The 27,658-nt window shown below is 50.0% G+C and overlaps 1 protein-coding gene across 2 annotated transcripts; it reads right to left on the bottom strand.

Annotated features, from left to right (window-relative positions):
• Positions 1–26,988, bottom strand: ARHGAP19 (Rho GTPase activating protein 19). Of its 2 annotated transcripts, none has more exons than XM_062001392.1 (12): positions 26,933–26,988; positions 14,101–14,366; positions 8,933–9,013; positions 8,396–8,605; positions 7,592–7,818; positions 6,970–7,056; positions 5,982–6,047; positions 5,082–5,270; positions 4,275–4,373; positions 3,598–3,690; positions 3,085–3,153; positions 1–2,636 (listed from the first exon to the last, which is right to left on the bottom strand). In XM_062001392.1, exons 1-12 carry the CDS (start codon positions 26,974–26,976, stop codon positions 2,580–2,582), a joined length of 1,488 nt encoding a protein of 495 aa, XP_061857376.1. In that variant the 5' UTR covers positions 26,977–26,988; the 3' UTR covers positions 1–2,579. The 2 variants fall into 2 exon arrangements, with proteins under 2 accessions (XP_061857376.1, XP_010194257.1); XM_010195955.2 differs by lacking the exon at positions 26,933–26,988 and adding an exon at positions 17,139–17,187.
• Between the last annotated feature and the right edge of the window lie 670 nt (positions 26,989–27,658).

Here is a 27,658-nt window from a genome sequence, read left to right as displayed (position 1 = left end):
CATGAACACACGGAAAGGCAGCAGTCTGGAACAGTACATACACTGCACATATAAATAAGGACAAAGATTAAAAATACTTTGGAAACAAATGACTCTGGGAACAGTTAGTGGCTGCTCTGGGAGGAAGGATCCTTGTGAGTCATTGCACAGGGCAGACAAATGAGACACATCCAAGCATGACTGAAACCCCCCACCGTGCCTGCGAGACAGCGTGAACGCATCGGGACTGCAGCAGCCAAGGGTCCTGGAGGCTGAATCTACTGAATCTGTTGGCCACCCTCAACCTCAGCACAGAGGGAGCTGCATCATGTTCAACAGCAACCAGGGCACTGAAGCCCTCCTGGGACTGCCCTGCCTGAAGCCTGCACCTGCCCCTTTGGCATGGAAGGCATCCAAGACATGCAGAACTGGGCCAATGCCCAATAGAGTTTTCCTTAGTGCTAAGTAAATCTCAGCTGTGCCAGAAGCCAGACTGGAGTCCCCAAGCTAAAGCCATCAGTGAGGGGAGACAGTGGAGGGAAGAATTATTTTCTTCTCATCTAAATAGAAGCACTGTATTTAGTCTTAGGGACAAGACCGCCTTGCCAAGCAGACACCCATGCAGAGATACATGCTCAGGTAAGCTGGGGGTGATGGGGAGAGGAGGGATAGGATGAACAAGTGCTTCACCCAGCAATCACCCTGATGCAAGTCAGATCAGAGGCAGCTGCCACTCAGCCTTCAGCTCTGCCCAGAGGCAAAGCCCAGGTCCCCATCACTAGCAGACTGCAGGGTAGAAGTGCAGTCAGAAAACACCGGGTGCCCTTAAGAGAAGAGCACAGAGACTGCTTCAGCCTCTGAGAGAACAGTTAGACACATTCAAAAAGCACATACTGCTACCACAGCAAACAGCCTCTGCCTTTCCTCACAGCATCCTTGCCTGTCTGGGCCCTGAAGAACCAGAGCTCACTCTTTTTGCTGTGACAGAGGCTCCTAACAACAGCAACTCCCAATTCACACATCTACAGTCCCACTACCCCTTACATTTTCAAGGCAGCCACTCCACTTTGGGGTCAGACTGGGGACAGGCACCCCTGATAAACATACCAGGAACATCCTTTGGACAGAGCAGCATCAGACACATTGCTTTGGATCTCAAAAACAGTGTAAAAAAAATACCACAGTTCAAAAAAGTGACAAATTCCAGGTAAGCTGCACAGGGCTCCAAGGCCCTGTTTTGACAGCTCTAGCCAGTCTGACTGAACTCCCTCTGCTCACATCCTGATATTCACACCTCCTGCCACCAGTTGTCTCAGAAAGCTGTCAAGGATAGAGCTCTAGCTCCCGCCAGCTGCTGGTTCTTAAAGATTAGAAGACAATTATAATTGGATTCTGGAGATTATTTGCTTTGCCAAGAAGGGCTGAGAAGTGTTTAGATGGTTGCCCAGCTGATCAAATCTTTATTTCACAGTAGTGACCCTGTGTGTTTCCTACCCCAAAGCGCTTTGCAGACAGGTACTTGGCAAGATTGGCTTACTAGAGCACTTCAGCTTAACAAGGCAGCTGACGCTGGCCAGCTGTGTTGGGGGTTTATCCCACATCTAGATGGTTTCATCTCATTTCTGCAGCTCAGGCTGAAAAGCTGAACTGATCTCCAGCTCTTTTCCCCAGTTTAATGACTAATCAGCCCATTGCCTGACCAGCCATCCAGACGTCTTCAGCCCAAGCCCGTGGCACCCTTTGCAACAGATCACAAAGGGTCGGAGTCCTCTCTCACACTGTTCCAATGCTGCGCACACAGGCACAAGCCTCTGCCTGCTCCAGATACCCCAGCTTCCACAGGCTGGGCTGTCCTGCCCCATTTAGCTCAGTCTCCCTGAGCGGACACAAAGCAGAGAGCGACACTCCTTGTTCACCAGGCAGAGCTGGGCCAGGGAAATGTGAAGGCAGGGAGCAAGGGCTGTCTCCAGCTCAAGCTGAAACTGGGATAAGTTTATTGGGGAAGCTGCTTTGCCTTGTTTCTACTTGAAATGATGGCACCCAGAGCCTCTCCCCTTCTCCAAATCTGCTCTCTACCATTTGGCTCCAGCCTTTTGGGGCCAGCAGAGCACAGCAGAGCAGGAGGGCATGGTTCCAGAGGCCTGGATGTAAAGACAGCTGTCAGCATGCAGGTGAAGGCTGGAGTCCATCGTTCTGGCTGCTAACAGAGGGGAAGGAGCACAAGCAAGCCAACATATTAAAAAACTCAGAGCAGAACAGCAAAAAAATATACAGCCTAGCAACAGCACAGAGCTGGGAGTGCACACAGGGCCCCTGCAGTGCACAGGGCTCTCCTTGTAAGCAAGCACTCCAGCTCTTCCCAGAGCCAGAGGGTCAGACATGCTGCACAACTTTTGGTTAGATAGTGGTTTGCCCCATAGTAGAATGAAATATAACTTATATACAGAAAGAAACAAGTCCCTGCAGTCTTTGCAAAGGTCCAGTTCCAAGAGCGCTGCCATGCTGGGGAGGGCTGCCCTGAGCTGAGCACTCCCTGCAGGGCAGCACCACGTTCACAGCTTGGAGGCCGGGCCCTCCCCAGCCACGCAGCGGGAGGGGATTCAGAGGGAGGCCGACTCCTTGGACAGCAGGCGGGCTCGCAGGCGCCGGCAGGACTCCTGCAGCACACAATGACACAAGTCAGGACGAGATCGGTTCCCAGTGAGAAAAGGCTGGCCCCTCCCTGCAGGGACACCCCCTCTCCACTCCCAGAGTCTGCCCCACACCCCTTTTAGCAAAGCAGACCAGATGGGCACAAACACAGCAGTTAGTCTTGGGCGGTACCAACCTCTTGTCCCACTGCCACCCTGCACTACCCTCTGCCTCCTGTGACAGCCAGCCTGGCAGCTCACAGGCAGAAGGGCTGTACGCATCTGCCCAGGGGAAACCCTTCAAGGCCTGGCTTCCCGCACAGAGCATGCTGCTACAAGCTGCAGCCCACAGGTGCCAGAGCCTCGCATGCATGCTGTCACCTCTGCAGGTGTCAGAGCTCAGCAGGCCAGTGTCCACACAGGAAGAAGAACGGGCATGTGTGTGTTTGTGTGTATGTGTGTGTGTGTGTCTCACCTCTTTTCGGCCCTCCAAAGATTTCAGCTTTGCTTGGGACATGTGAGCTGGAGATCCACACTTCTGTAACTGGACAAGAGAGGGGAAGAGTAGAGCTGGGGAATGAAGCGGCACTCACAGCCTTCCTTGGGAGCTGCCTGTAGCACTAGAGAGCAGCTACCACCCAACTCTACCCTTGCTTTGTCTGGGCCATGGGACAGCTCTACCACTTTGCAACCAGCGGGTTCTGAACAACTTGTGGAAGAGGATGAGAGAGGGGGAAAGGGGCACAAGGCAATGGCTCATGGCAGGAACACAGCCAGAGGGACAAGACTGGCGTGGAGGCCCAGTGCTGCCACCCCATCTACTCTGCTGTCTATTTGATCATACAGAACAAACTTGGAAACCTTCTCTTTGGCAGAGAACAGCAAACAGCTCCTCAAGGATTGCTGAAATGAGTGCCCACCTCACACTGAAACTCCCCTCAGGCACTCTCCCACCAGCAGCTTCAGTGGTGCTGGGAGCAGCTCTTACCAGGTGGACATTTTCTTTGCTGACTCGCTCAGGCTCCGGAGTGGCATCCCTGCTCTTCCTCTCCAGAATAACCGGTGTTCCCAAAACCTTCCGCTGCCGTAAGAAGAGAGGGCTGTTGGCTAAGGCTTAGAGTGCAGAGAGAAAGAGAAAGGGAAGGAGCAGGAAGCATGGCTGGTAAGCAGTTGGATGCTAGGAAAGAAAAAAGGAAGCCAAGCTGGGAAAAGATTGTAAAGCAGAGCCACCTGAAAAGCAGATGCCACCAGGCTGAGCCTGCCCCATTGTAAAAGCTTTGGGAGCTGGCCTGAGGCCTGGCCAGGAGCCCAACCTGTCAGAAGCAGGTCCATGCTGTCATGAGGACAATGTACTAACACCTGTGCTAACAGGCTAGACTACATCACCAGCTCCCTGGCAGTCCTCATCTCACCTTGGGAAGCAACCAATCCTTTCAGAAAGAGGCACAAATCCTACAGCCACGCATTTCATAGATCATTGCACTTTATACTAACAAGGCTTATTGTAACTGTGCTGCCTTTTCTGTTCCCAGTGTGTTACTTGGCAGACAATATTCTGAATAGCCCCCTACCCTTTGGGGGCTTCATTGAAGCCAAGGCAAGGCAGAAGCAGAGAGCAATCTCAGAAAGCCACAGCAGAGAGCATGGGTCAGAGGCTGCCTTTACCTTAATGAGACCACTGAAGGAGCGCGAGCGGGCGCGTCGCGGTGCCGGCGATGTGGGGACATCAGGGCCGGGAGTGAGGGCTGCAGGATGCTTATTAAACTAGGAGAAAACATGAGGGCAGGATTTTAGCAGTTATTGTTAGTTACACCAATTCCTTGCTGCTGTGTGCTGCCCTGCCTGCTGCCCTCTGGCTAGAACTCAGGTTGCCCCTTCCTCCAAAATGGAGAAGCAGCTCAGAGCTGCAAGGAGAAGAAACCAGAAGAAGGCCAGATTTCCCACCTAGGACTACAGTGAGCCTGGGTGCAAGGCTGCTTTGTGCTGGCTACCAGATTAGCCAAAAGCAGCAGGTGTTGGAACAGAAAGGGGGCTGAGCAGCAGCTGGAGGCTGGCAGCCATGACTGGTGCTGACTGTATCGACCAGCCTCTCTGGAGCAGCAGGTTGGCTGGGAACGCTCACAGGACCGAGAGGAGTCCAATTTATCCACTCCTGCAGGCATGAGAGGACGAGGCTTTTCCCTTTCTGAGGGAGGAAGGCCAACAAGGCCATGATTCAGACTGGGGAGCTGCTGTCTGGCTGGGAAACAGCTCAAAATACAGCTTGGTGTAGCAAGCTCCAGGTGGCCATATCCAGGATAGGTGGCCTTCTCCTGTGCCTTCTTACAGCTCTGCCCCTTACACAGCCCAAAGCCCACTTGCCCCAGCCTACCCAGGATGAGGAGCTGCTCTCAAGAAGGCCCTGCCTTCTGCCCTGAGTCCAGGACTGTGCTAACAAGCACACCCCAAAGACATCTTTCCTCCCCACACTACCTGCCGGATAAGCTTCTTCTTCTTTGCAGAGTCAGGCATATTGTGGACATGGCGGAAGAGCTCCTTCAGTGCCTCCTCTGTGCGCTGCTGGGTCTCCTCCTGATGGCAAGTGTCCAGTCGGCTTCTCTTCTGAGACTTGAGGGGCTGCAGCTCCCTGGAGCCCGGAGACGGCAGCAAATCCAGGTCATCCTGGGAAAGTGGAGACAGCAGGCGCTTGCCATGCTTTAATCCAAACGAGCCACCCATCCGAGCCAGGCTGGGAAGAGTCTCCTGAGCTGCCTCAACCCCAGTGAATGCACAGGCTGTGTTTTTCCCTACCCCTCTGCAGCAGCACTGCACCAGCAGGCCCTGTGCCAGGAAGAGGTGACAGCAATACAAAGGTGACCCCATTGCTTCTTCCCTCCCTTTCCAGATGCCAGCTGCAGAAGCCCTTCTGGACTTGAGAAGGTTCAATGCAGCGCCTTGCAATGCATTTTCCCTCTCCTGCAGCCATATGAAGCAGGGAAGCATTTGCTGGCAAGACACAGAGGCATCTTGTCCCAGAGGTAGCAAGTAGCCTCTATGCCAGCCCCTCTTCCAAGCAGCCTGGGCACGGCAGCAGGCGCGTCTGTCTGCTTGGAAGGCACAACCCCATGAAGGAGCAGGTGCTGCATGTACCAGGCACAGGGAGCAGGTTTGCTGCTAAATAGGGGCTGGTAGCTTTCTCTGTGCTTTTGATTAACAGATGCTTCAACTCTGCCCAATTTCCCTTAATGCAGCCGCCTGCACTACCACACCATATGGTTCCCTCACTCCTGCTCTCTGACAGATCCCCTTTCATGGCTCTGTTTTCAGCTTCTTTCCCTCAGCAAGATGACCATACCACAGCCTCTGCCCTTTCCCTGTGTTTGCTGGCCTTACCTTTGATGTGTGGGCTCTGGATCCCAGGTAGTGCAGCCTGGCACACTCCCGGATGTACACTGGGGCCTGTGACCACGAGCAGAGAGAAAGCCAAGTGTCATGTTTAGTATGCTTGGTCCTGGGGCGAGAATGGCCCCAGCAAGAGCTGCTCTTCAACCAAACCACAAAGGCCACTTCCACCAGGACTCAGATATTTAGGGCAGATAAAACAACGGGATTTCATGTCCCCAGTGCTGTTCAGAGTTTCCTTTTGGTGCAGGCAATCAGCACAAGTGGAAAACAGAGCAAGAGCAGGGTTCCACAAGAACTTTTTCCAAGCAATTCCCCCAGCTCTGAGATGACCCAACAGGGCCTGACAAAGAAGGCAGAAGGGATAATTTCTATGGGAAGACTCTTTGCAGAGAGCAGATGCCTACAATGACTGGGAAGGTCCTGAGAAGTCAAGAGACTGTCTGTTGCAGAAACACTTCCTTGGAGGAACCTGCAGAAAGCCCCACACTCCCGGCTGTCCGACCACAGCATCCTGCTCTGAGCCAGACACAAGCCAGAGACTGCAGGCTGTGCCTGAAGCAGCCATGGGCTGACTACCACTTGTTCACAACAAAATGACCAGCTCTGTTGGGGACACAACTCCTGGCAGCTCTCACCCAGAAGCCCCTTCAGCTTCCTTATGGTGCCAGAAGCCAGGCAGCCTGGTGGCTCCCTGCCCCGGAGGCAGGTGTCCTGGCCAGTTGCAGGTGTGGGTGCCCAGCAGAGGGGGGTAGTACTGCACCGTGCTCCTGATCTGCCCAGCACTGCCTACCTCCTGGGCTGCCTGTCCAGCAAACACCTCCCCACAGCCACAGCAGGAACCATTTATTGTAGAAATTCCCCTTCTCTTATTGCAGAAGGGAGCACCCAGAATAATACAGCTGACACCTGCCTGGACAAGGGGCATTCAGCCTCCTGCTGCAGGGCTAAGGAGAGTCAGACCCCAAAGCACACTTACCTTGAAGAGTTTCTGAGAGTGTTTGATCATGAAGGTCACTCCATTGTTTAGCTTAGTGATATTCTCCTGAAGGTCATTTGCTGTCACCTGGCAAGGGGACACAGCCAAAGGCACAGCAGTTAGAAGAGGAGTAGGAAGGATGTCTGCTGCCCTTGCTGCCTCTGGGATGCAGACACACACAGTGCCTCAGCAGGAGACCTGCTCTGAGGAGCCAGGCAGACAGAGCTCACAGCACAACAGCAAGCAGAGCTCTCAGAGCCAAAGCAGCTCTGAAAGGAGAACTAGACAACTCTGAGTAGTTCACTATCAGCACAGGAAGCCTTGTAGAGAGATCTGCAAGATTCGTCTGGAGTTGTCATTCTAAAATGAAGCAGGACTGTGCTGTATTTTACTTAAAAAAGCTGAAGCATCAGTTGCAAATGCGACCTGTGGCAAGTCTGGACTGAACACTAGGACTGGGTCGTGCCAGGAAGCTCCATCTCACCATCCCAGCCTCCAATTCTTCCCTCACTGTATCAATATACTTCATCTTCCTTCATCTTGGTTCCTCCCTTGTAGGCCTGCCCAAACCTCTGCTTTCTACCTTGCAATATCCCACAGCAGATACTGAGGCACTGCTCACATTTCTGGGCCACAGGATGTGGGGTGCAAACATGAGGGCAAGATTGTGGGCAGACATCTTGTTCTTGTCCTGTTTCTTGGCAGTCTGGTAGAGTAAGTCCAGCAGCAGTTTGAGTAGACTGCGGTTGGGCGCAGGGAGGATCAGAAACAGCAGCTGGAGGGCTTCAATTTGGCGCTCTTTGTCTGGAGTGCTGGTCTTATTCCCCTTCTCATCAAACAGCGTCAAGTCTGCCAAATCACAAGGCAGAACATGAAGGACAGACATCACCTTCCTAAACAGCAGGACTACTGCAACCAGTTACTCTGCTCTCTTCACATGCAGGTGTCCTGCATGGTTCTTGGCCCTCAGCCTTACTTCCCCCAGCTCCCACACTCCTGAGCTGATGTGTTAATCTGTGGCACCTCCTCCCACCGGACAACACAGTTGCTAAGAGCTGTGATGGGCTGAAGGCAAGACAGAGGAAGCCCACATAAAATACAGTTGATAGAAACCACTGCTCACTCAGGAGACCCTCCAGACAAGAGGTGGAGACTCACATTACCAATGTGAGGTCTACTCCTCTCGGAATCTGTTTACCACAGGAGAGAGAAGGCTGAGCTAGATAGACTTAGTCTGACTCCTTTAGGATTTTCAGCTCCAGTCTTCCCACCATTAGGCTGAGATGTCAGGAAGATTCCTTCCTACCCTGCCTTATAGGATTACACTTCCACAGCCCAACGTGCAGCTCTGTAGCATTAGCAGCTTTCTAGGCAGCTAGTTAGTTCCCTTCCTTCTGCTCATGGCTGTCTCTTGCTTCTCACTCACCTGCAATTTTGAGGTGGGCATGGAAGTGCTTGTGTGTCAGCAGAGGCTCTGGTAGTTCACCCAGGAACATCTTAAGGAGAGTGGCCACATCATTGGAATGAAACTCCCCAGAGTCCAGGTCAATATCTGTACCACTGTTCAGAGCATCCTTGAGCATCTGTTGCCTGATGCTGTTGCCTGGCACCCGGAACAAGCCTTCTGCTCTTAGATCTGCTTGGCAGAGGGGATAAAAAAGCCACTGATTAATCAGAAGCTGATTCCCACCTTCTTACTAAAGCAATTCCCTTTCCAGAGCTTGACAGCAAACCTCAGTGAACCGCATTCACAGACATGACTTCAAGTTGGCTCCCATCAGTAGAAAAAGTCCGTGCACAGAGGGAAAGAGATTAACAAGTCTGCCAGGCAGTTCTGGAGGAACAGTTGCCTAGTCCAGCTCCAAACTCCTGCTCCGGGAGAGCTCAGAGCTTTTCACTTTGCCTGCACCAGGGACCTGAGGAGCCTCTTGCGACAGGAAGACAGCAAGACAGAGTCACTTACTTTTGTGCAGGTATTCGATTAGCTGGGAAACCTGTGCAATTCCTTCTTCCGTCAGCGGCGAGCCAAACACCACCCCTTTCTCTGCAGAACAGAGACAATGTGTTCAGGAAGCTCAGATAAGCAGTTCCCAAAGAAAAGGATCTCAGCAAGCAAAACCCAGTGCCCCAAAATGCTAAGGGTGAAAGTCACAAGGACCCCCACACTTGTGAGATATCACAAGCTCTCCCAAATAAGTCACTTCATCTCACCACTTACAGGGGCTTGATCATCCTGCTGCTTCTCACCTCAGCTTACGTACAGTTTTTATCAGCTAAAGCATTCTCTAGCTCTTGAAAACAAAACAACACCAGAACAGATGCTTCAGTTTTAAAGGGCATATCATCTGCAACCCTGGACCTTATGGAAACAGCAAAGTGAGAAGGGCAGATAGGACAGCCTGGACTGCCCAGGTGCCTGCCACATTGGCACACTCCACACCTGGGAAGGAAGGTACAGATTAATCCTCATCATGGCTTGACATGGAGTGAAGCAGAAAGAAGAGGTGCAGCCATGGGACTATGGGAAAGGTAGAAAAGCACTACCAGGGAGAGGAGACATGATCCAACTGGCTCACACTGACCTCCTTTTCAGAGATGGGTAATCCCTGGAATTCCCTGACCCCAGTGAATCTCTCTTCCATGTCAACTGCCCTAGAAGGTTGAATGAGGAACAACCATATAAAAAAAGGAGAGTGAGAAAGCAATAAGCTGAGCCCTTCTCCTGTGGAACACTGACAGCTCCTCTTACTCCTGGAGTTTGCTTCCATCTCATGGGGCTGTTACACATTGGGCAACAGCTGCCGGCTCCCAAACTCCAGTAAATAACACAGGTTACAGCCTCAAAAGAAGATAGAAGCAACTGAGCTGAAAGGAAGGAGATCTTTGCATGGGACAAAACATTAGACAAGAACCTCAAGAGATTTGTTGAATCAATGCAGAAAACTGTTCTTGGAGAGAGGGACCTCTGGGGTAAGACTCTGGTTATCCATCAGGACAGTATTTTCTAGTATTCATTCATTGCTGATGAATGGGGTTTTTTCCATCAGATACACACAGCCAGAATGCTCTGTCCCTCAGAAAGCTGAGGCAACTCCCAGGGGCTTCCCTGGCAGCAGCCAGAGGCTTGAGTACCACTTCATCCCCCAGACACGTGTAGGTTTTGGCTGCAGCTGGAGAGAAGGAGATGGACGGACCATACTGCAACATGCCAGCTGAGACTGAGAACTGGAACCAGGTTCAGAGTCAGTTTGTCCTGCCCTTGCACTTAAGCTTCAAAGAGCCAATAGGTTTAAGAAAAGAATATTCCTTCCTTTTCCATGACCAGACTTCCAGGAGCATGCACCGCTTCCAGGGGTATGTTGGGCATTCACACTCCAGCTTTCTCTGGCTGATTTCACTCCTTATTGTTCCAGCTGATAGCCCGGCAATCCAAGCAGTGGTCTGATCAAAGTTACCTCCCTTCAAGCTTTCTCTTCCTTTTTTCCACCCCCTCATATCACATTTTGATTTTACTAGCTTTTGGTCTGTTGTACTATAGATCTTACTGTTCTGTGGTGTTGATGCTCACAGCGTGTGGGAAAGACCTGGTTAACCCCATGCACTTTTCTAGCAGCCTTCCTCTGCAGATAAATTTATTCCACCTGAAAAATGTTCCACTTTCTTCCAGGACTTCTGAAACACATGGTAAGCCACAAGGAACTCCAGCCTCCTGTTAAATCAGGAACTTTATGACCTCCTTCTGATAAAACATGCTTCAGTCTTGCTGGAGAAAGGTGGGGAAGGTGAGCTCTTGATCCACACATAAGATCTGAAAAGCTTGAGCGCAAAGGGAGAGAATGGTTGGCAAAGGATTCTTGTCCTTGAAGAAAGCTAAACTCATTAGACATTCCACAGACAGAATCAATAGTGGCCAGGAAAAGAAGAGGAAAACACATCTTGAGACATGCAGGGCCTGACAAATTCAATTTACTTTTGAAGTCAGAAGTTGATATCTGAATGAGAATTTGATTCTCAAAGAAACTTGAAAGACCTGTCTGGAGAACGGATGCTGAGTTACGAAGGCTTAGATGTTATTGTACAATTGCTTCTGAAACTAAGAGGCAGCATGAGATTGAGCTTCCTGATGCTCAAAGAAGTTGTAAGTATTTACAGTTTGATCAGCTCTGACCTCTACGGTTCTTTGCCTCTGGTTTTGAAGAAATAAAACCTGTTTGTTCTAGCTGGTCTGTAACACAAAGAACAACAAATGATGGCTCCAAGATGAAACACACAATACATGAAACTGACTTTCTCTATAGGCACAAACTTTTTTTTTCCTGAGAGTTTGGCCAAGGAGTTCACAGACAGTGCCTGTCAATGCAGGGAGACACTGCCATTGCAGCCTGGGAGTGCAGCCAGCAGACTTGGAAACATCTGCTAGCTGTAGCTCTAGTGAGACACATGGCCATGGAGACATCTGAATGGGGGAAGGCAGAGCTCTCAGGGAAGAAAGCTAGTGGGAGACATCAGGTCTGATAAGAGCACTGCTCCAGAAGCAAATAGAGAACTCAAAAAGACAAGTTGGAGAAGGCTCACAGCCTCTGCTGTAAGGTTTTGACAAGAACATACACAAGTTTCCATACATTTTAAGAACATACTTTCAACTCAGTTACGCACTGGCTTCTGTTTGTCAAGTGGCAAGTGTCTGAATTTAAGGTGTCCTGCCACTGTCCTGCCTGTGTTAGCAATAGCAGGTATGAGCACAGCCTAACCGTAGTTTGGGGGCAGCAGGAAGATCTGTTATTATGGAGCAGCAAGGTAAGTCAGGGTAATAGTGAATAACTCTCACCCAAGTGTACTAACTTGCAGTACTTGGTTTTCCCCTGCAGTGCTGTCAAGCCCAGGGTGAGTGTATCTACCAAGGTTTCCACTGGGTGAGTCAGGACTGGAGGGCTGAAGCCAGCACCACAAAAGTCTGAGCAGTAGGGCTGCAGAGTCTGTCCTTATGAAACATGACAGAGGAAGAGGTTTGACAGAATCAGAAACACTTTGAGAAACTATGTAAAGTTTGAAGACGAAAAAAGTCACACTCAGACACAGTGATAGCTCCCTTCTCAGAAGTACTCTCAAAAGCAGAACTGCTCAAAGGAAGGGGAAGACTAATTAGAAGTGTTCAACCCCAGGCTGTCACCATCTAAAGGCAGCTACCCAGAGTTTCTCTGCTACTAGACAGTCAGTCTAGATAGGAAACCAGCACTTATGAGGGATAAGAGGTGCCCAGAGGGAGGCATGACTGAGAAGGTTTAACTGAACTTATTAGGAGAACCAGCCCTCCCCTTGAGTGTGGGAGAAGGTGCACACACACATCTGGAACACCTTAGTTACAACAAAACAGCCTATCAGTGAAGAGGAAAGGATCTGAACACAACTGTGCTCAAAAGGAAATCTCAGACTTCTGAAAAAGGGCCCGGGGCTAACATTTCATAACCAGGACACTTGAACTTGAAAGAGAAGCTAAGAATAGCCAGTTTACCAGGAAAAAAAACCTCCAGTTGAATGCTCATCTTGGAGAGGAAGAGAAATATGTCATCTCCCAGGGCTGAATCTGGGCTTCAGCTGAGCTTTGTCACTGACTCACTGGATTGGGATGCAGATCTGAGCAGCACAAGTGTTTGGATGGGAGATGCTTACAGATTGCTCAGCTGCATGGACAGGACCTTCCAGAGAGCTTGAAGGGCCAGCAACAGAAGGAGACTGTGAGCCCTGAGTCAAGTCAGTGGCCTGGAAAACCTGGCCATTTTTACTCTTCATGGAACTTGACGTTCTCAGCCTTTACTGATTTTCCATCACCTATGAGGAAAGCTAAAGAGTTGAGGAAAACAGACCAAGGATTACCATGCACACACCTTGGGGTGTACTGGAGGAACCTGCAGCTTGTTCAGCCACTTCTCTCCAGCCCAGTGCTGTACAAATAGACACACTTGAAACACTCAGGGAACAAAGCTGTATCTCTGTGGTGAGTGCTGCACTGAGCACTGCAATCAGCTGACCCATTGAGGCCAACGTGACATAGACCACAGCAATAATCCCCAGATGAATCATAGAATTGGTTGGTTGGAAAAGGCCTTTAAGATCATTGAGTCCAACCACTAACTTCACATTGCCAAGCCCAGCACTAATTCATGGCCCTCAGCACCTCAGCTACACAGCTTTTAAATAACGCCAGGTATGGTGACTCCATCACCTCCCTGGGCAGCCTGTGCCAGTGCTTAACAACCCTCTCAGTGAAAGTTCTTCCTATGCTCCAGTCTGAACATCCTCTGGTGCAACTTGAGGCTGTTTCCTCTTGTCCTGTCATTCGTTACTGGGGAGAAGAGATTGACCTCATCTCACTACAATTCCCTTTCAGGTAGTTGTAAAGAGCTATCATGTCTCCCTTCAGCCTCCTCTTCTCCAGTTCCCTCAGTCACTCCCCATTCAGACATGTTCTGCAGACCCTTCCCCAGATTCGTTGTCCATCTCTGGACATGCTCCAGCATCTCAATGTCCTTGTAGTGAAGGGCCCAAAACTGAACACAGTATTTGATGTGTGACCTCACCAGCACCAAGTACAGGGGACAATCACTCCCCTGGCCCTGCTGGCCACACTGTTTCTGACACAAGCCAGGATGCCATTGGCCTTCTTGGCCACCTGGGCACACTGCTGGCTCGTGTTCAGCTGGCTGTTAACACCCCCAGGTAACTTTCTGCAGGACAGCAGATCCTCAGTCCATGACTCCAGCCTGTCCAGGTCCCTCTGAAGAGCCTTCCTGCCCTCAAGCAGATCTACACACCTGACCAGCTTGGTGCCATCAGCAAACTTACTGCGCTTGATGCCTTCATCCAGGTCATTGATAAGGATATTAACCAAAACTGGTCCCTACACTGAGCCTTGAGGAAGAGTGCTCTAGAAGTGGCAGGGCATTTCTGGGATGAACCTCCTGGCCTGATTTTGCTCCATTCTAGAGGTGGCATCCCCAGAGATTCCAAACCTGCAGTATTAAGCATTCAACACAAGCTCAAAACAACAGGCTTACACTGCAAGTTTTGCCAGCTTTGTGTAGCAGTCAGCTTGACCCTAAAGGTGGGCACGAGACACGGTGCCATACTCACCTTTGCGCTTCAGAGACATTAGAGACCGGAAAAATCCGGAAGCTGTGCTGTTTGTCCCAGGCAGCTTTGGGTCCTCCTCTCCCATCAGCTGGGCCAGCTCTGCCCCAGGCAAGTCAATCAGCCTGGTAATGTTGCTGACAACCAGCTCTGTGAACACCTCTGGTTTTTCATGGCGCAGCTTTTCCACAAAGAAGTCAGGGTTGAAGATGATGGGCTGGCTGCGGAGGGAGGAGTCGTTGCAAATGACAAAATTGCAGATGGCATCACTGGGAAAAAGGGATGGAGGGAAAAAAAAATATGGTAACTCCTCATTGCTTTGTTTTTTACAGCCAGCTGGTCTGCCCTGAAGGAGACATCTGCTGACACAGGAGCTACCAGTCTACACCAGCAGCACTGTCTGTCCTTGGTGTGCATTCAACACAAGGCAATTACATTTCCCTTCAGAGCACAAACATTTCTGGCCTCTTTGTACAACACAGCCCAAGACTAGCACTCTGTAGCTTGACAGTAACCCATGCAACATATGGCAACACTCAACAAAAACTTTCATTGTATCTACATCCTACTAGCTCAGGCAGATAGGGCATCCAATATTTTACATTAATTTACCACCATCAGTCAAAGCCACCTTGGTTTTGTGTCCCTACACAGAAATCAACTCCCAGTGGCCCAAAAGTCTAAATTCCAAGCTAAATTTTTTCATAACCCCGTTATCAGTTCCTATTGCTGTTCCATCACTCCTACCTTCCTATCAACAAATAGATAGTTCTCATGCCCTAGGACTTTGTTTTTAGGATCATAAATGTGCAATAACACGGATCCACAGTTCTGCTAAGGATGTGGCAAAGTGCTCAAAGGTGAAAAGTTGCCAGCTCTTTGGTTGCTGCTGTCTGTCAGCTACACACTCTGGGCCCAGAGCAAGCGTGCACTCATCAGAATTAGGACGAGCCACTTAAGATCAGTACTGAGCAACCCCTAGTAACCTTTCTCTAGCACATCTCTTTTCAGCTCATCCAGTTCTTGACTCTTCTTCAGGCTGTCCTTCATCTGACCTCCCTATTCTCTACTGATGCCTACTTTGTCCATTTCACAGCTTCTCTTGTGGCATGGGAAAAGGGATGCATCTGAGATACTGCTCTGCTAGAGGTTATCTATAGCAGATTCTTAGCCCTAACAGAGCTTAGGCAAGCTGCATTTACTATGTCTAAAATAAAGAGTTATGAAAGACACATTTAAGGTTAATCAGCACTCTTAGTGCTCCCAATCAAAGCGTATCTCAATTTCCATCTACCTCTAGGTCTTCCATTACTATCTCCCCACCACGGTATCAAACACTTTCATACTTCTGAAGTCAAGCTCACAGGCTAGGGTTGCCTAGCTTGCTTTTCCTGCCCTCCTTCTACTTAAATGTGTCATTATTCTCCAGTCACAAGGTACTGCCCCGATGTCATACTGTGCTCTAGAGTGCTGGCCTGGCTCTGTGAGCTGGTGTGTACCAGTCCTTCCACGGCTCTGGGTTGGAGGCTACCTACACTCCCAGCTTGCACACACTGTGTGCTTTCACTGCATGACATCGCCCAACCCTTTAATCACTCTTGGGCTCTCACATACCACTTTCCTGTTTCAACATTCATCGTCAGCCGTGAGCTCTCACTGAACACCATTTTCCAACAGCAGCTGCCAAGCACACAGGTAACATGCTGTGCTCCTGCACCAGTGATCACATCAATCCCTTCAGAGATGCATATGCTCTGCCCATCACCCCTGAGGCCACCAAAGGTTTTCTCTCCAAAGCAGGCTTTCCCTCAGAAGACCGGAGTACCTTGACCTTCCTCTCCTCTCTGCTGAGGTGGGGAGGCCACATCACTGTGTTCAGACTACACCAGGCATCCCTGCTCACTGCTCAGCACGCCTGCCACCAAAAACTTTTGCAACCCACTGGGCCTTACATCTATCGGTTCAATCAACAAAGCACTTCAGCTACTGCTTCAGAAATTTCAGCAACTTATTGTTCTGGTGTAAATTGATGGTAGCTAAAGAAGGGGTGGACATCAAAGCATATACTGTCAAGGGACCTATACTCCAGCCAGCTTCCATGCATTATCTGTGATAACTCCAACAGTTATCTGAGCTACTCCTGTACATCTTTGACCTGAAAGACCATCTTGGCTTGATTTCTAGGATATGTGATCAGAATAAGAGATTAAAAGCTGGGGCACAGGCTCCACACAGAGAAAGATGCTAAAACCAGAGGAAACCAGGCTCTCGGCAACACTTGCATCATGAGAATCTGCACAAAACCCTCTTTCCTTGCCACTGATCTCCATGGATGTCAAAGACTCCTTCAAGAGGATGGAGAAGAGGAAGGTCTGCAAGGCAGACTGCAAGGCAATCTGCCAGGTCATCTCAAATCTGAGAAAGCTCTTAAAGGCTCCCAGCTGCATGGCTCGGAGTGGCCTAGTGAGCACGCTGCTGACTCCAAATGAGAGCCATATTTTTCACCTCCCAGCCTGTTTTTCAGCAGTTTGTTATCTGCGATAAATCAAGACCAAAATGCAACAACTCGCTATCAGTTGCCAAAAAGCAACTGCCAATCGATCTGATCACATTCGCGTTTCATTGCGTGGGGCTACAATGCACAAACAAGTGCCAGCTCTGCCCCATAATGTGGAGCAAGCCCTTTGCCTGAAACCCATGACAACTCATTCTGTGGCTATACAGACCCTGAGAAGGGTTAATAGCAAGTGTATAGGCCCAGTGACCCTGCCTGCAATGATCCGTGCACTGTTATTCACTCACTAGCAGTTTTGTTTCCCCACAGAGAAGATATGCAAATACTTTGCAGCAGTTACATCAAGCATCACAGATTATCTTCTCCCTCTGACAATTAGATATCTAGATTTGGAGAGAGAAAAATTAAACAATTTTGTCAACTAGAACTGACTGACACGACTTCTCTGCACAGTCAGTGTTACAAGCCACACAAAGTTTAACAACATTTAATGCGAAAAATAAATAGGAAAAAGTAAATTTCTTACATGAGTGCTGAGAGCTTTTGGAGAGGCATTAGGAAGCAGAGACAGGGAAAAGAACTTGCTCCTTGTTTCCAGCAACAAAAGAAACCTGCCTGTCCCAGCACAGCCTATGCAAATTCCACGCATGCTACGAGACACAAGGGCGCATTATTGGGTCTGAAAGGCCCCCTTGGCACACACTGGGCATCAGCCTTCACACAGAGACAAAACAGAAAAGAAAAGCTGGACAAATTGATTCATGTCTCTTGCCAAAGGCTGCGTAGCTGGAGTTTAACGGCAAATAATTCCTACATAGAAACCGGGGTTTTGAATTCGGACCAGCGTGCTACTAAAGTGCTCTCCACCTGTATCCAAGAGGAATCCACAAAACAGCCCCAAATCTACCCTGTGTTTACCATGAGTAAAGCCGTGCAAACACATTCCCAGCAGCATCCAAGCACAACTGATGTTATGGCATTGGTAGGACAATACCCAAGTCCCTTAACTGTGCCCAGAAACCTTCCTGGAACACTCTCTGCCCCCACCTTTCACACTTCTCACATCCTTTCAGAGACAAAGCATGTAGCTCGGCCGCTCCAGAGCTGGAAACAGCACCTGGCCCTTGCTTTTTGCTACCATGACTGTGCCACCATATGCTGCTCATCCACTTCAGGCTTCCAGTCCCACATTTCTGCGGCTTCCCGCCCGGTTTCGCCGCCTGCCGCAGCTGGGATCGGCCTCGTGGGCTCTTATTGTGGTACGGCACTTCAATGAGCCGCTTCATTTGGAAAGGTCACTTTATTAGCAGCTCTTCCTTGCGCAGAAAATTTGCCTTTGTATCATTATTGCTAATCAAAATGGAAATGTGAAGCAAGCCCCTCTTTCTGAGCAAAGAGAAAGCCCCCACTGGCTTTACACACAATAACCCTGCCAGTCCTCACTGCTGCACACACTTCAGAAAAAGCCATGTGCCCCATCTGCTGTTTTCATGTTAAACAAGGAAGATGGATGCAGGATACCTGCACTCACACTTCGTGTAACAGCAGCAAGGGAGAGACAAACATGTATTCAGGGAGTTTATTGCCTTTTTTATGCTTTGCCTTGCAATTGCAAGCCTGTCTTTTCTATCCCTGTGAGCTCAGATTGCTTTACAACGTGTCAAAAGACGATCAAATAAAGGAAGAAATAGCTTCCTCTCCGATCCCATGAATAACATCAAATCCCAATGAATAATAAAACCTTGCACTAATAGGCTTGTGATTAAGACAGCAGATTAAATAAAATGGGCCCTATATTGTGTGGAGATTCTTGCCATTCTAGTATCTTTTAGAAGCGAAGCCTGTGATCCCAGCCAAGTCACAAAGAAAGCTGTCTGTCACACACAACGTTCTTGCTTCAGGCATGACAGCCCCATCATTTCATGGGGAGTGGATGGTGCAGGAGGTCAAAATCATGATGGATCAATTAATCCCTAAGGTAACTAGATCTGAGCCAGCGAAATGCTTTGGAAATTAGGTCAAAAACGAGATTTTAACAGGCAAAACCTGGTGATCGAACCTGGGGTGCGAGAGCTGTGCAAGCAGGTAGATGAGTTCATGCAGTAACAAGTTTGCATCCAGATAAGTGAGACCAAACTGTCCTAGCAGCTTTTACGGGTTTGATACTGTTCTAACTCGTCTCCTGTGAATGCAGGAACAGGTTCAAGCAACATGAAACGGAGCATAAGGAGAACACAAGTAAGCAAATAAAGAAAAGGAAGGGGTACCTTTGGGGCAAGGCATTAGGTGTGTTTGTTTAGCTGGGAAAGTGGAAAAACTGGAAGCTGCAGTTTTCAGAGCAGCCAGATGTACCCAATTCAGTGGGCAAAATCCACCTCCCGTGCCATTTTGCGCACTTGGAACGTCATCCCTAAGGAGCAAACACTTCAGACACACCACAGCAGAGGTGTTTTACCATACAGGAGCAAAAAGATTAAAGAGCTTTTGAAAATAAGGCAGATAATGGAAGAAAATCTCCCTCTATAATAACAAAATCTTTAGACTATGAGAAAGAGCTGCTACCAAATACTGGGAGGAGAGCGATAAGCAGGCAGTGGGAAAGAACACAAACCATGGGCAATTCCTTGCCTGGCTAAACACAAAGGGAGACAGGACAGATGCACACAGGCTCCTATTTCCTCAGGGAGAGAGAAGTAGCATCGTTTCCTACGTTGTGCCAGAGTAAGGAATCAATTAATGAGGATGTCTGAAGACAGCATTTCCATAGCCAGATAGGAGTCATCCCAGATTTTGCAAAGAGATGAAAGAACCATAGTGGAATTACATGGAATCATTTTAAGTACAAAAGGAGAAGATAATTTATTTCCTAGATTAAAAAAGATTAAAAAAAAAGTCTATCAGGAATGGAGTGCAGAGACACTAAAAGTGACCTCACAATTAAGGTTGTTTTGAGGACTGTACTTCAGACTGACATTCTTGTCAGATAGCGTAACAAAGATCACATTCAGCCCTCAGATTTGGCACTGTAACTTTTCATAGGATGAGTGATTCACCTCTGAAAAATGTCAAGAAAAACATGCAACAATTTTTGCCTGGGGTTATACTCATAAGGTCTTTGGGGGCAGAGTCCTTTTGTGATGAGTACACAGTGCAGAGCACAGCAGATGATGATCCTTGTTGCCTACTGTCTCTAGACTTTCTACAAGTGAATCCTACTAGATAACGCTGCCTTTTTAATTCTTGCTTTTCTTTCTTCACATTTAAACAGCTAACACAAAATGATTCAGTCTTTTGGCTCTGGAAACCAGATAACATACAATTTAAAGAGCAAGGAGCTGGGGAAGAAAGTGACTATTATGTGATGGCAGCCTGTGGTGGACAACCTGGAGCTAATGTAACACCTGGCCATCTTTTGGACACTGGGTAAATTGGATATTCAAGTCACTGCTATAATGTATGAATTCAAATTCTGCCCCAGTGAAGGACTCAAAGGAGATCTCGGCAACATCAGCCTCACATCTGTGGTACGAACCTGGAGATGAACCTATCTGTGAAGATAAAAGGAGTTTGGGGGGGGATACGTGTGTGTGCTTTGGAAGAAACTAAAAATGCAATGTATTACCAGTATCAAAGAAAACTACAGTAGCAAGACAGCGTGATATATGTGAAACATCAAGAAATTTGCATTTCAGCATGAAATGTCTCAAGTTTGACCTCAGTGAATTCTTCTGTGATATCTTCAATAATAGCCACCGGAATATTTTCAGGTCAACAAAGCAGGACTTCAATCAGCCATCACCACAACATCAGAGTGTCCAGATGCCTTCTAGTGCTAGGAGGAAAAGAACCAAGAGGTGCCTCAGAGAGGAGCTGCCTGTTTGGTGCTGTGCTCCTCACCCAAGCCCCTTCCCAGAGCCACAGCTTGATGAGCCCACGCTGTGCAATGGCTCAGCCTCCTACCCAAGGCTCTGTAAAAAATGCAGACACACAGCAACTGCCAGGAATCCAGTGATTTTACATTAAAGATCTGCAAGCTCATATGTCTGCCTTAAGATGGGAATAACACTGCCTAACGGCATTAAATAGCAACACTGCTCCCATCTTCCTGACTTTCAATGCAGCCTAAAGTTTGCATCTTTATTTTAATATAAACCCCTACGGTGAGCAGCAATAGAAGTTTTAGAGCCAATCCTGATTTCACTGAAACCAGCACCAAAACCGAATCTTTAGATGGTAGCAGCTGCCTCTTCTCGTTACTGATCTATTCACTTTTATCACTGTGGCACTGGGAACCTCAGTCACAGCTGGGGACTCCGCTGTGCTCCATGCTGTACAAACACAGAACAAAGGCAATACCCTGTCTTTAGAGGACTGATAGCTAAATGTGAAATGAATGCTGGAGGGACAGAAAAGAGGAGGAATCCCAGGAGAAGAGGCAGCACTATCAGTCAGCATGACTGATATAACTGAACTCTGCCAGCTTTTCTGTAGACACTATTAAAAAGGAGGGCAAGGAAGGACAGGAAAAATAATCAGGTCACACTGCAGACATTTAGAAGAAATCCAGCTTCTGCACGAAGGGCGACAAGGGACTGAGCACAAAGGAGCTGGTTTGAAAGCTATCAGGCAGTGACGGCTGGGACACGGTGCTGAGGAGGCAAGAGCTGGGCTCCAGGCACTGGCAGACAAGGGTCCAGCAGTGCTGGGCAGGTTGGAGGAGCCTGGCAGCACCACAGGGCTGTGGAACCACATCCAGAACCCCACAGAAGGGTAAGAGGGTCACAGGCTGAGGAAGTCTTGCAGCCACTTCACATCACCCAGAACATGGCTTTGGGAGAAGGTCCCCAGGGTCTGGGGCTAGTCTGTATAGAAACTGTATTGATGTATTTTCCCTGCCCCAGTCATGTAGTTAGAATTGTGACAAAACAGTGCATCTTTTTTGCTTTATTTTACTAATTTAAGCCATTTGCTTTGCAAATAATGTCCTGTAGATTTGAGGTACCCTGGGGGCCAGGTGGTATCTGCCTTGAATGCTGTGTCCTATACCTAGGACATGAATTTGGGGCCTTTTCTCCCCACACACTACAGAATTGTTCATCATGACCTCTGACTACATGTGTAACAAACTGCAAGGACACCTCCTCTTCCCCTGGACCCTAACACCTTGGTTGTGTAATGTAAAATTCTTTGCTGAACATCCATGCATGGACTCCAGCCAACTGACTGCTGTTCATTCATATCCCAGGTAGGTTGCCTGTTTGGTCCTTAGCTGGGCTGACTGCAAGGTCCACATGTCTGCTTTATCCCCAAAGCCTACTGATAGGTACTTCCCAGTTGCCCAAAACGTTAACATGCCTTTACTCTCCTCATTGCAAGTCCAACTTGTGAGAGTTTACACATATGGAACATGGGATTTGAGTATACTGGAAGTCAGTAACAGGCATAGCCCAGTCCTGCCTTTACCTCCTTCGCCTCTAGCACTCAGAAATTCCTGTTTGGTATGAAGTGGAGCCCCACAACAATCAGGTTTACTTCTGACATGAAAAACTGAGCAATCACACAAAAAGAGCACAGCAAAAATTCGCAAGCTATTGTAGCAACTAGGGCAAACCCAGCAAAGAAGGAAGGATGTTTCCCTCCAGCCCATACAGAATTTTAATCACCCAAAATCCCATCCCCACCATCAACCATCAGTGCTCAAGCTGACATCACAATGGGAGTTCAGGGTGCTGTAGCACTCACAGGTTCTCTTGGCTGTTGTTTTTTTGTGGGCCAAGGGGATGCCAAGACCTGGGTCAGGACCCACAGCCAGCTCCCAACAGTACCACTGGGTGAGATTTTGTGGTCACAGCCTGACAGAGAACAACCATACTCAGGGGTGTGTGTTTGTTACAGGGTTTGTGTGTTTTTTGTTTGTATCATGGTGGCGTTTGCACATGGGAGCACATCAAATCCCTTCCCATCAGCAATCCTCTGTAGGCACCACTGAGTATGTCAGAGGCCACATCCCATGTTCCAGATGTGTAAACTTTCACAAGCTGGAATTGTGATGAGGCACACCTGGATGCATGCCAGCATTTCAATAAGCTGCTGACATCTGCTCAGGGCTGCCGAGGCACATGGATAAACAGCCTGGGCCGGGTGCAGAGCAGCACAGCACCAGAGACCGAGACACACAAAGCAGCCCAATTAACCCACCAAACTGAGCAGAATGGGGGCCTAGTGCTTTTGAAGGGAGTGTGGGCAGGCTAGGATGTCAAAAACTGGACTTTTGTAGACAGTTACCAGAATTCACATGACAATAACCTATACTGTCACTTGATGCAACTCTCCCACGCTGATCAACAGCCGCTTCTCTTCCCACCTCGCCTGACAGGTCATCGCTGTCTGCATTCACCTGGTTTATCTGCAGAGCCCAGGGAACAGCAATATATTTAGGTGCTGCTCAGGAGGATGAGGAATGGCACAGGCATGAGAAGAGAGCTACAGACACCCCTGATAACTTGTGAAGGATGTTCCCCAAAAGTCTTCCCTCTCTCCACAAGCACAGTCAGACACAGCATGCTTGTCTCCTGCTATGTGGTAACAGGAGCTGTGGGAATGCCCCTGTGGAAGTTCCAAACCATAAAGCTACATTTCAACCTTGAGTTTGAGTATCAGAAAAACAAAAAGGGAGACTAATGCCGGCTCCCCTGAGAACTTCCTGCCTCTGCAAATCAGAGCTGCCACATTACCACTTGAGAAGAAAAGATGTTTTGGCCAGACTCCAAATTATTAAAGCTTTATAGACCAAAAGCAAACACATTAAAAGTCCTCATAAGTCAGCTGGCAGGCAATTATTTAAGCAGCTTATCACATTCCCTACTATCTACAGTTCCTGAAAGAAATTTATGAGGAAACCCCAGATAGCTGAACTGCAATTACCTAGCACAGAGGTGAGACAGGCCAAAAGACAGGGAGTAAGGCTGCAGCACCTTGGAGAAAAGGTTCCAATGCTCTTGTCAGACACCACAGTAAGTGTCGTGTGTTACTGGGATTAGAGGCCAGGAGCACACCAGATCTATAAAGCTCTGAAAAGAAGAGTCACTCAACTTCATCACACCCTGAAACCAAAGTTGTTCCCATTCCTCCATCTATGCTGGCTCCAAGACCCTTGGCAACCTGGGAACAAGGTAGCTCACCATGTCAGTCCCTGGGATCATAGAGCAGGGTTGGTGAAAGCCTGCACAAAAACCAGCACAGGAGGTTGGTGCCTGAACCCAGCTGAGCACAGACCAAGGAAAGGCCCTGGGTTCCCCATTCTTGCTTACAGCTAAAGAGCAAGTGGGAATAAGATCCTACAGAAAGGGCTAGCTGCAAAGCAAATGGAAAAGGCAAGGCCCCAGCTGTGACAGCACGCAGAAGGACAGTATTTCCAAGAGGAACTTGACTTCAGTGCAATCTAACAGATATTAGCCAGCATTTCCATGCTGCCTTCTCTCCTTCCCATCTGTTCATGCCAGTTATTAAACCAACACACACTGAAGACTTTTGACCTTTAGGACAAGGAATTTGATTTCCCAGCACTCAGCGCTTCAGTTTCAGACTGAAACGAGTGCCCAGACACCTTTAAAGGAGCGTTAGCAAAGCCCAGTGACATTTTCATGTGCATGTAAATGTGCTCACAGAAATAAGGCAATGACTGGGCTGACAAGGAGACCCAGACGCTGCGTTGGGCTATGTGGGAGAGAAATGCTCCCTGTTCATGCAAACAGACAATCAACTGAAGTGTAGCAGAACAAGGATCCTGTTGTCCAGGCCCATCCCAGGCCCCGGATGGGAACAGGACAGGGTGTTACGTGCAAACATACAAAAATACTGCAAATGCAACACAGCCTTCAGCTCGGGTCAGAATGTGCATCTGACAGAGCCTGGACTGAGTAGGAGGTTAAATGCAAGTCTAAGGCTTTGGTGAGGGCAGTGGAAAAGGGAGTGTTTTAATAAGATTGTCCCCTGCTCCAGGCTATCTTCAGAGAAAAGCAGCCATGTGTTCAGACTTGGCTTTAACTCTGAAATCAACCATCTTGACCTCCAGTAAGTCACTTAAACTTTTTGTCATTCAGTCATGTTTACAGTGAGCACTTTCCTATTTGCAGGAAAACATAGATGGCATTGTGTCTCCTTTCATTGTCTGTTTATGAGGCAGGTTATGGATGTCCAGTTGTGCAGTGCCACTCTACCAAGCCATTTTAGTAACATATGCCTTTTCCCAGCACACCCTGCCTTCCAGCACCATGGCTTTTTCTCTTCCACTCATGCCACCCCTGCCATATCAAAGGGCCGACATGAACGCCAAGTGCCTGGCAAAACATTTATGTGCTGCTTGAATCAAGCATTAAATGCATTCATTGAACAGACAGATGCTTCTCTTCTGAAATTGAGCACTCGTGCACACTGCAGTCATCATTCTTGGTTATGAGACAGGCAGAGGTTAGAGAGACCACAAACAGAAGACAGACCCACACAAATCATCTTTTAGTCATGTTCAGTAACATTTGGTATGGAGGTTAAGACAACCAGTTTTCATTTCCAATCTTTAAGTCAGCACGCTATAAGACCACACACACAGCATGTAAGCTTCACTAACCAGCTTGCACTTCTCTCCAGATGAGAGGAAATAGGGGCAAAAGTACGGTCATGGAGCTTACTTAAAAAAAAACAAAATGAAAAAAAACCCAAGCTTTGTGGTCAGAGACCTGCAAAACAAGAGAGCTAGGGTTCGCTAGCCCTACCTGTGGGTGGCAGGAAGCCTTGGATTAAAAATTGTATTTCAGGCTTTGCTTTAACACAGTCACTTGTGGAGGGCAGGAGGGGTGTGTGTGTAAAGGACTAGGGGATTACATCCTAAGGACAACTGACAGTATTTAACAAACTCAGTTATTTGAACTGATCCAGGCCACATTTAAAACTCTTTATCTAAGAGAGCGTTGCCAGCATCAGCTGCACAGGACACACTCCTCCCTTCACCAGATGCAGCATTTGAGGCACTCCTTGCACAGACATGACACACTGACCACCATGGTTTCATCCCTTCTTCCAGACTGATGCTCTGCCCCAACGCAGGCACCACAGCAGCACCCCAAGATACGCACAGCAAGTGCCATCAGGATGGGTGCTGCTGGGTTAGCAAGTGCCACCAGGACAGGTGCCGCTCAGCAGAGAATGAGACAACACCACTGTGAATAGGGCTGGGTATGAAGCACCAGCCCTCAACCGTACTTATTTTGCAAGTCTGCAGCAATTACCACTCAAAGGAGACTCAGTTTACAGTGCCACGCTGCACATGCCAGAGGGAAAAAGAAAAAAGAGAGGAAGAGCTATTAGAGCCTTTTAGCAGCCATCCAACATCACTGCTCCAGTGAGAGGCTCGTACAGTCTCCACTGCTTCATTAGCAGCAACCTCAGAATGGTTATGGGTGTAAAAGTGCATGCTAAAGCTGAATTATGTGAAGCTGACTGTGTGTGTATGCAGAAAGCAAGAGTAACGTCTGTACAGTGGACAAAGCGAGGGAAAAAGATGGCCGGATGAGTAGCAAGTCTATCTAGTGCCATCACCCTACCAAACCCTGCAACTGCCAAGCGCTCGGTGTCAGGCCTGACTTTGGGGCTGCGGGAGGAGGGGGAGGGAGCCGGGCTCGGCCCCGCATCGCCCGTCAGCTCTGCGGGCCGCGAGCGGCTGCGCCGGAGCAGGGGCAGAACTGCAAGGCGAACACACCGCTTCGCTAATTCCGGCCCAGGGACGCGTTTCCCGGCGGGATTGTGCCCCCGGGCGCGGGCGGGCGCTTTGGAGCGGGATGTAGTCCCGGCAGGAGGAGCGGGCGGGATCTCCCCTGCAATGCAGCAGTGGGACGCTACAGGGAGCGCTCCCCCGCCGCCGAACCCGCGGGGACGAGGGAACCGCAGCACCGAGGTGCGCCAAAGCAGCACCGAGCCGTGCGCCGGGTCCCGCGGCGCGAGCAGCGGCGCCTGGGGGCACGGCCGAGCACTGGGAGTCGGCGGGCAGCGACAACACCGACAGCTGCGCCAGCGGGTCGGGGACCCCGGGCGGGAGAGCGGCGGCCCCGCCGCAGCGGGCACGGCCAGAGCCCGGCGCGCCGGGTGGCACCGCAGTGGGCGGGCCGAGGGGCACCGGCCGGCGCCGGCCGCCGGCAGCGCGCTGCGGACCGGCGCGGGGGGCGGGGCAGGGCCAGGCAGCAGCCCTGTAGCACGACGAGGGACCGGGGAGGGCTCGCCGCCGCCCCGGGAGAGGGGCTGCCTTGCCCCGGGGGACCCCGTTCCTACCTGCCGCCGCGCCGCCCGCCAGGCGCCGGTGCTCCCGCCGCCATCTCATACCTGCCGCTCCGCCTCCCCATTGGCCCGCCGCACCCCCCCCTCGGCCCCGCCCCGCTCGGGATGCGCGTTTCTATTGGCTGCGGCCGGCGCCCTCCAGCGGCCATTGGTCGGTTCGAATGGGCAACTGCCGACACGCGCGCAGGATGGACGGGGGAAACGGCCGCCCCGGGCCGCGCGCGGCACGCTGGGAGTTGTAGGCGGGCGGCGGGTCCCGGTGCGGCGGAGGAGCGAGGCACGGCGGCCGGCCTCAGCCCAGCCCAGCGCAGCCCTCCCGGGCCGGCCCCGCCCCAGTCCTCCCCGGCTGCCCGGGAGCCAGCGGGACGCAGCGCCTGGCCGCCCCTCTCCCGCGGCAGCTGGGCGAAGCAGGCAGGATGGTGCACGGCGGGGCCATTTTGCCGGGGCTGGAGCATCCATCCCTGCTGGGTTCGGGAGCCGCGCGGAGCGGGAGTCCCGGGAGCCCTGGCGCGCTGCGAACGAACCATGGGCCAGCAATGTGCCCTCGTGGCCAAGAAGGCCAATGACATCCTGGGGGGGCATCAAGGAGTGTGGCCAGCAGGTCAAGGGAGGTTCTGCTCCCCCTCTGCTCTGCCCTGGTGAGGCCTCATCTGGAGTCCTGTGTCCAGTCCTGGGCTCCCCAGCTCAGGAGGGACAGGGAACTGCTGGAGAGAGTCCAGC

Source organism: Colius striatus, chromosome 8, assembly GCF_028858725.1.
Source record: "Colius striatus isolate bColStr4 chromosome 8, bColStr4.1.hap1, whole genome shotgun sequence".
Taxonomy (NCBI): Eukaryota; Metazoa; Chordata; class Aves; order Coliiformes; family Coliidae; genus Colius; species Colius striatus.
Note: the sequence above shows the minus strand (reverse complement) of the source record. Positions and strands in the feature narration are given on the sequence as shown.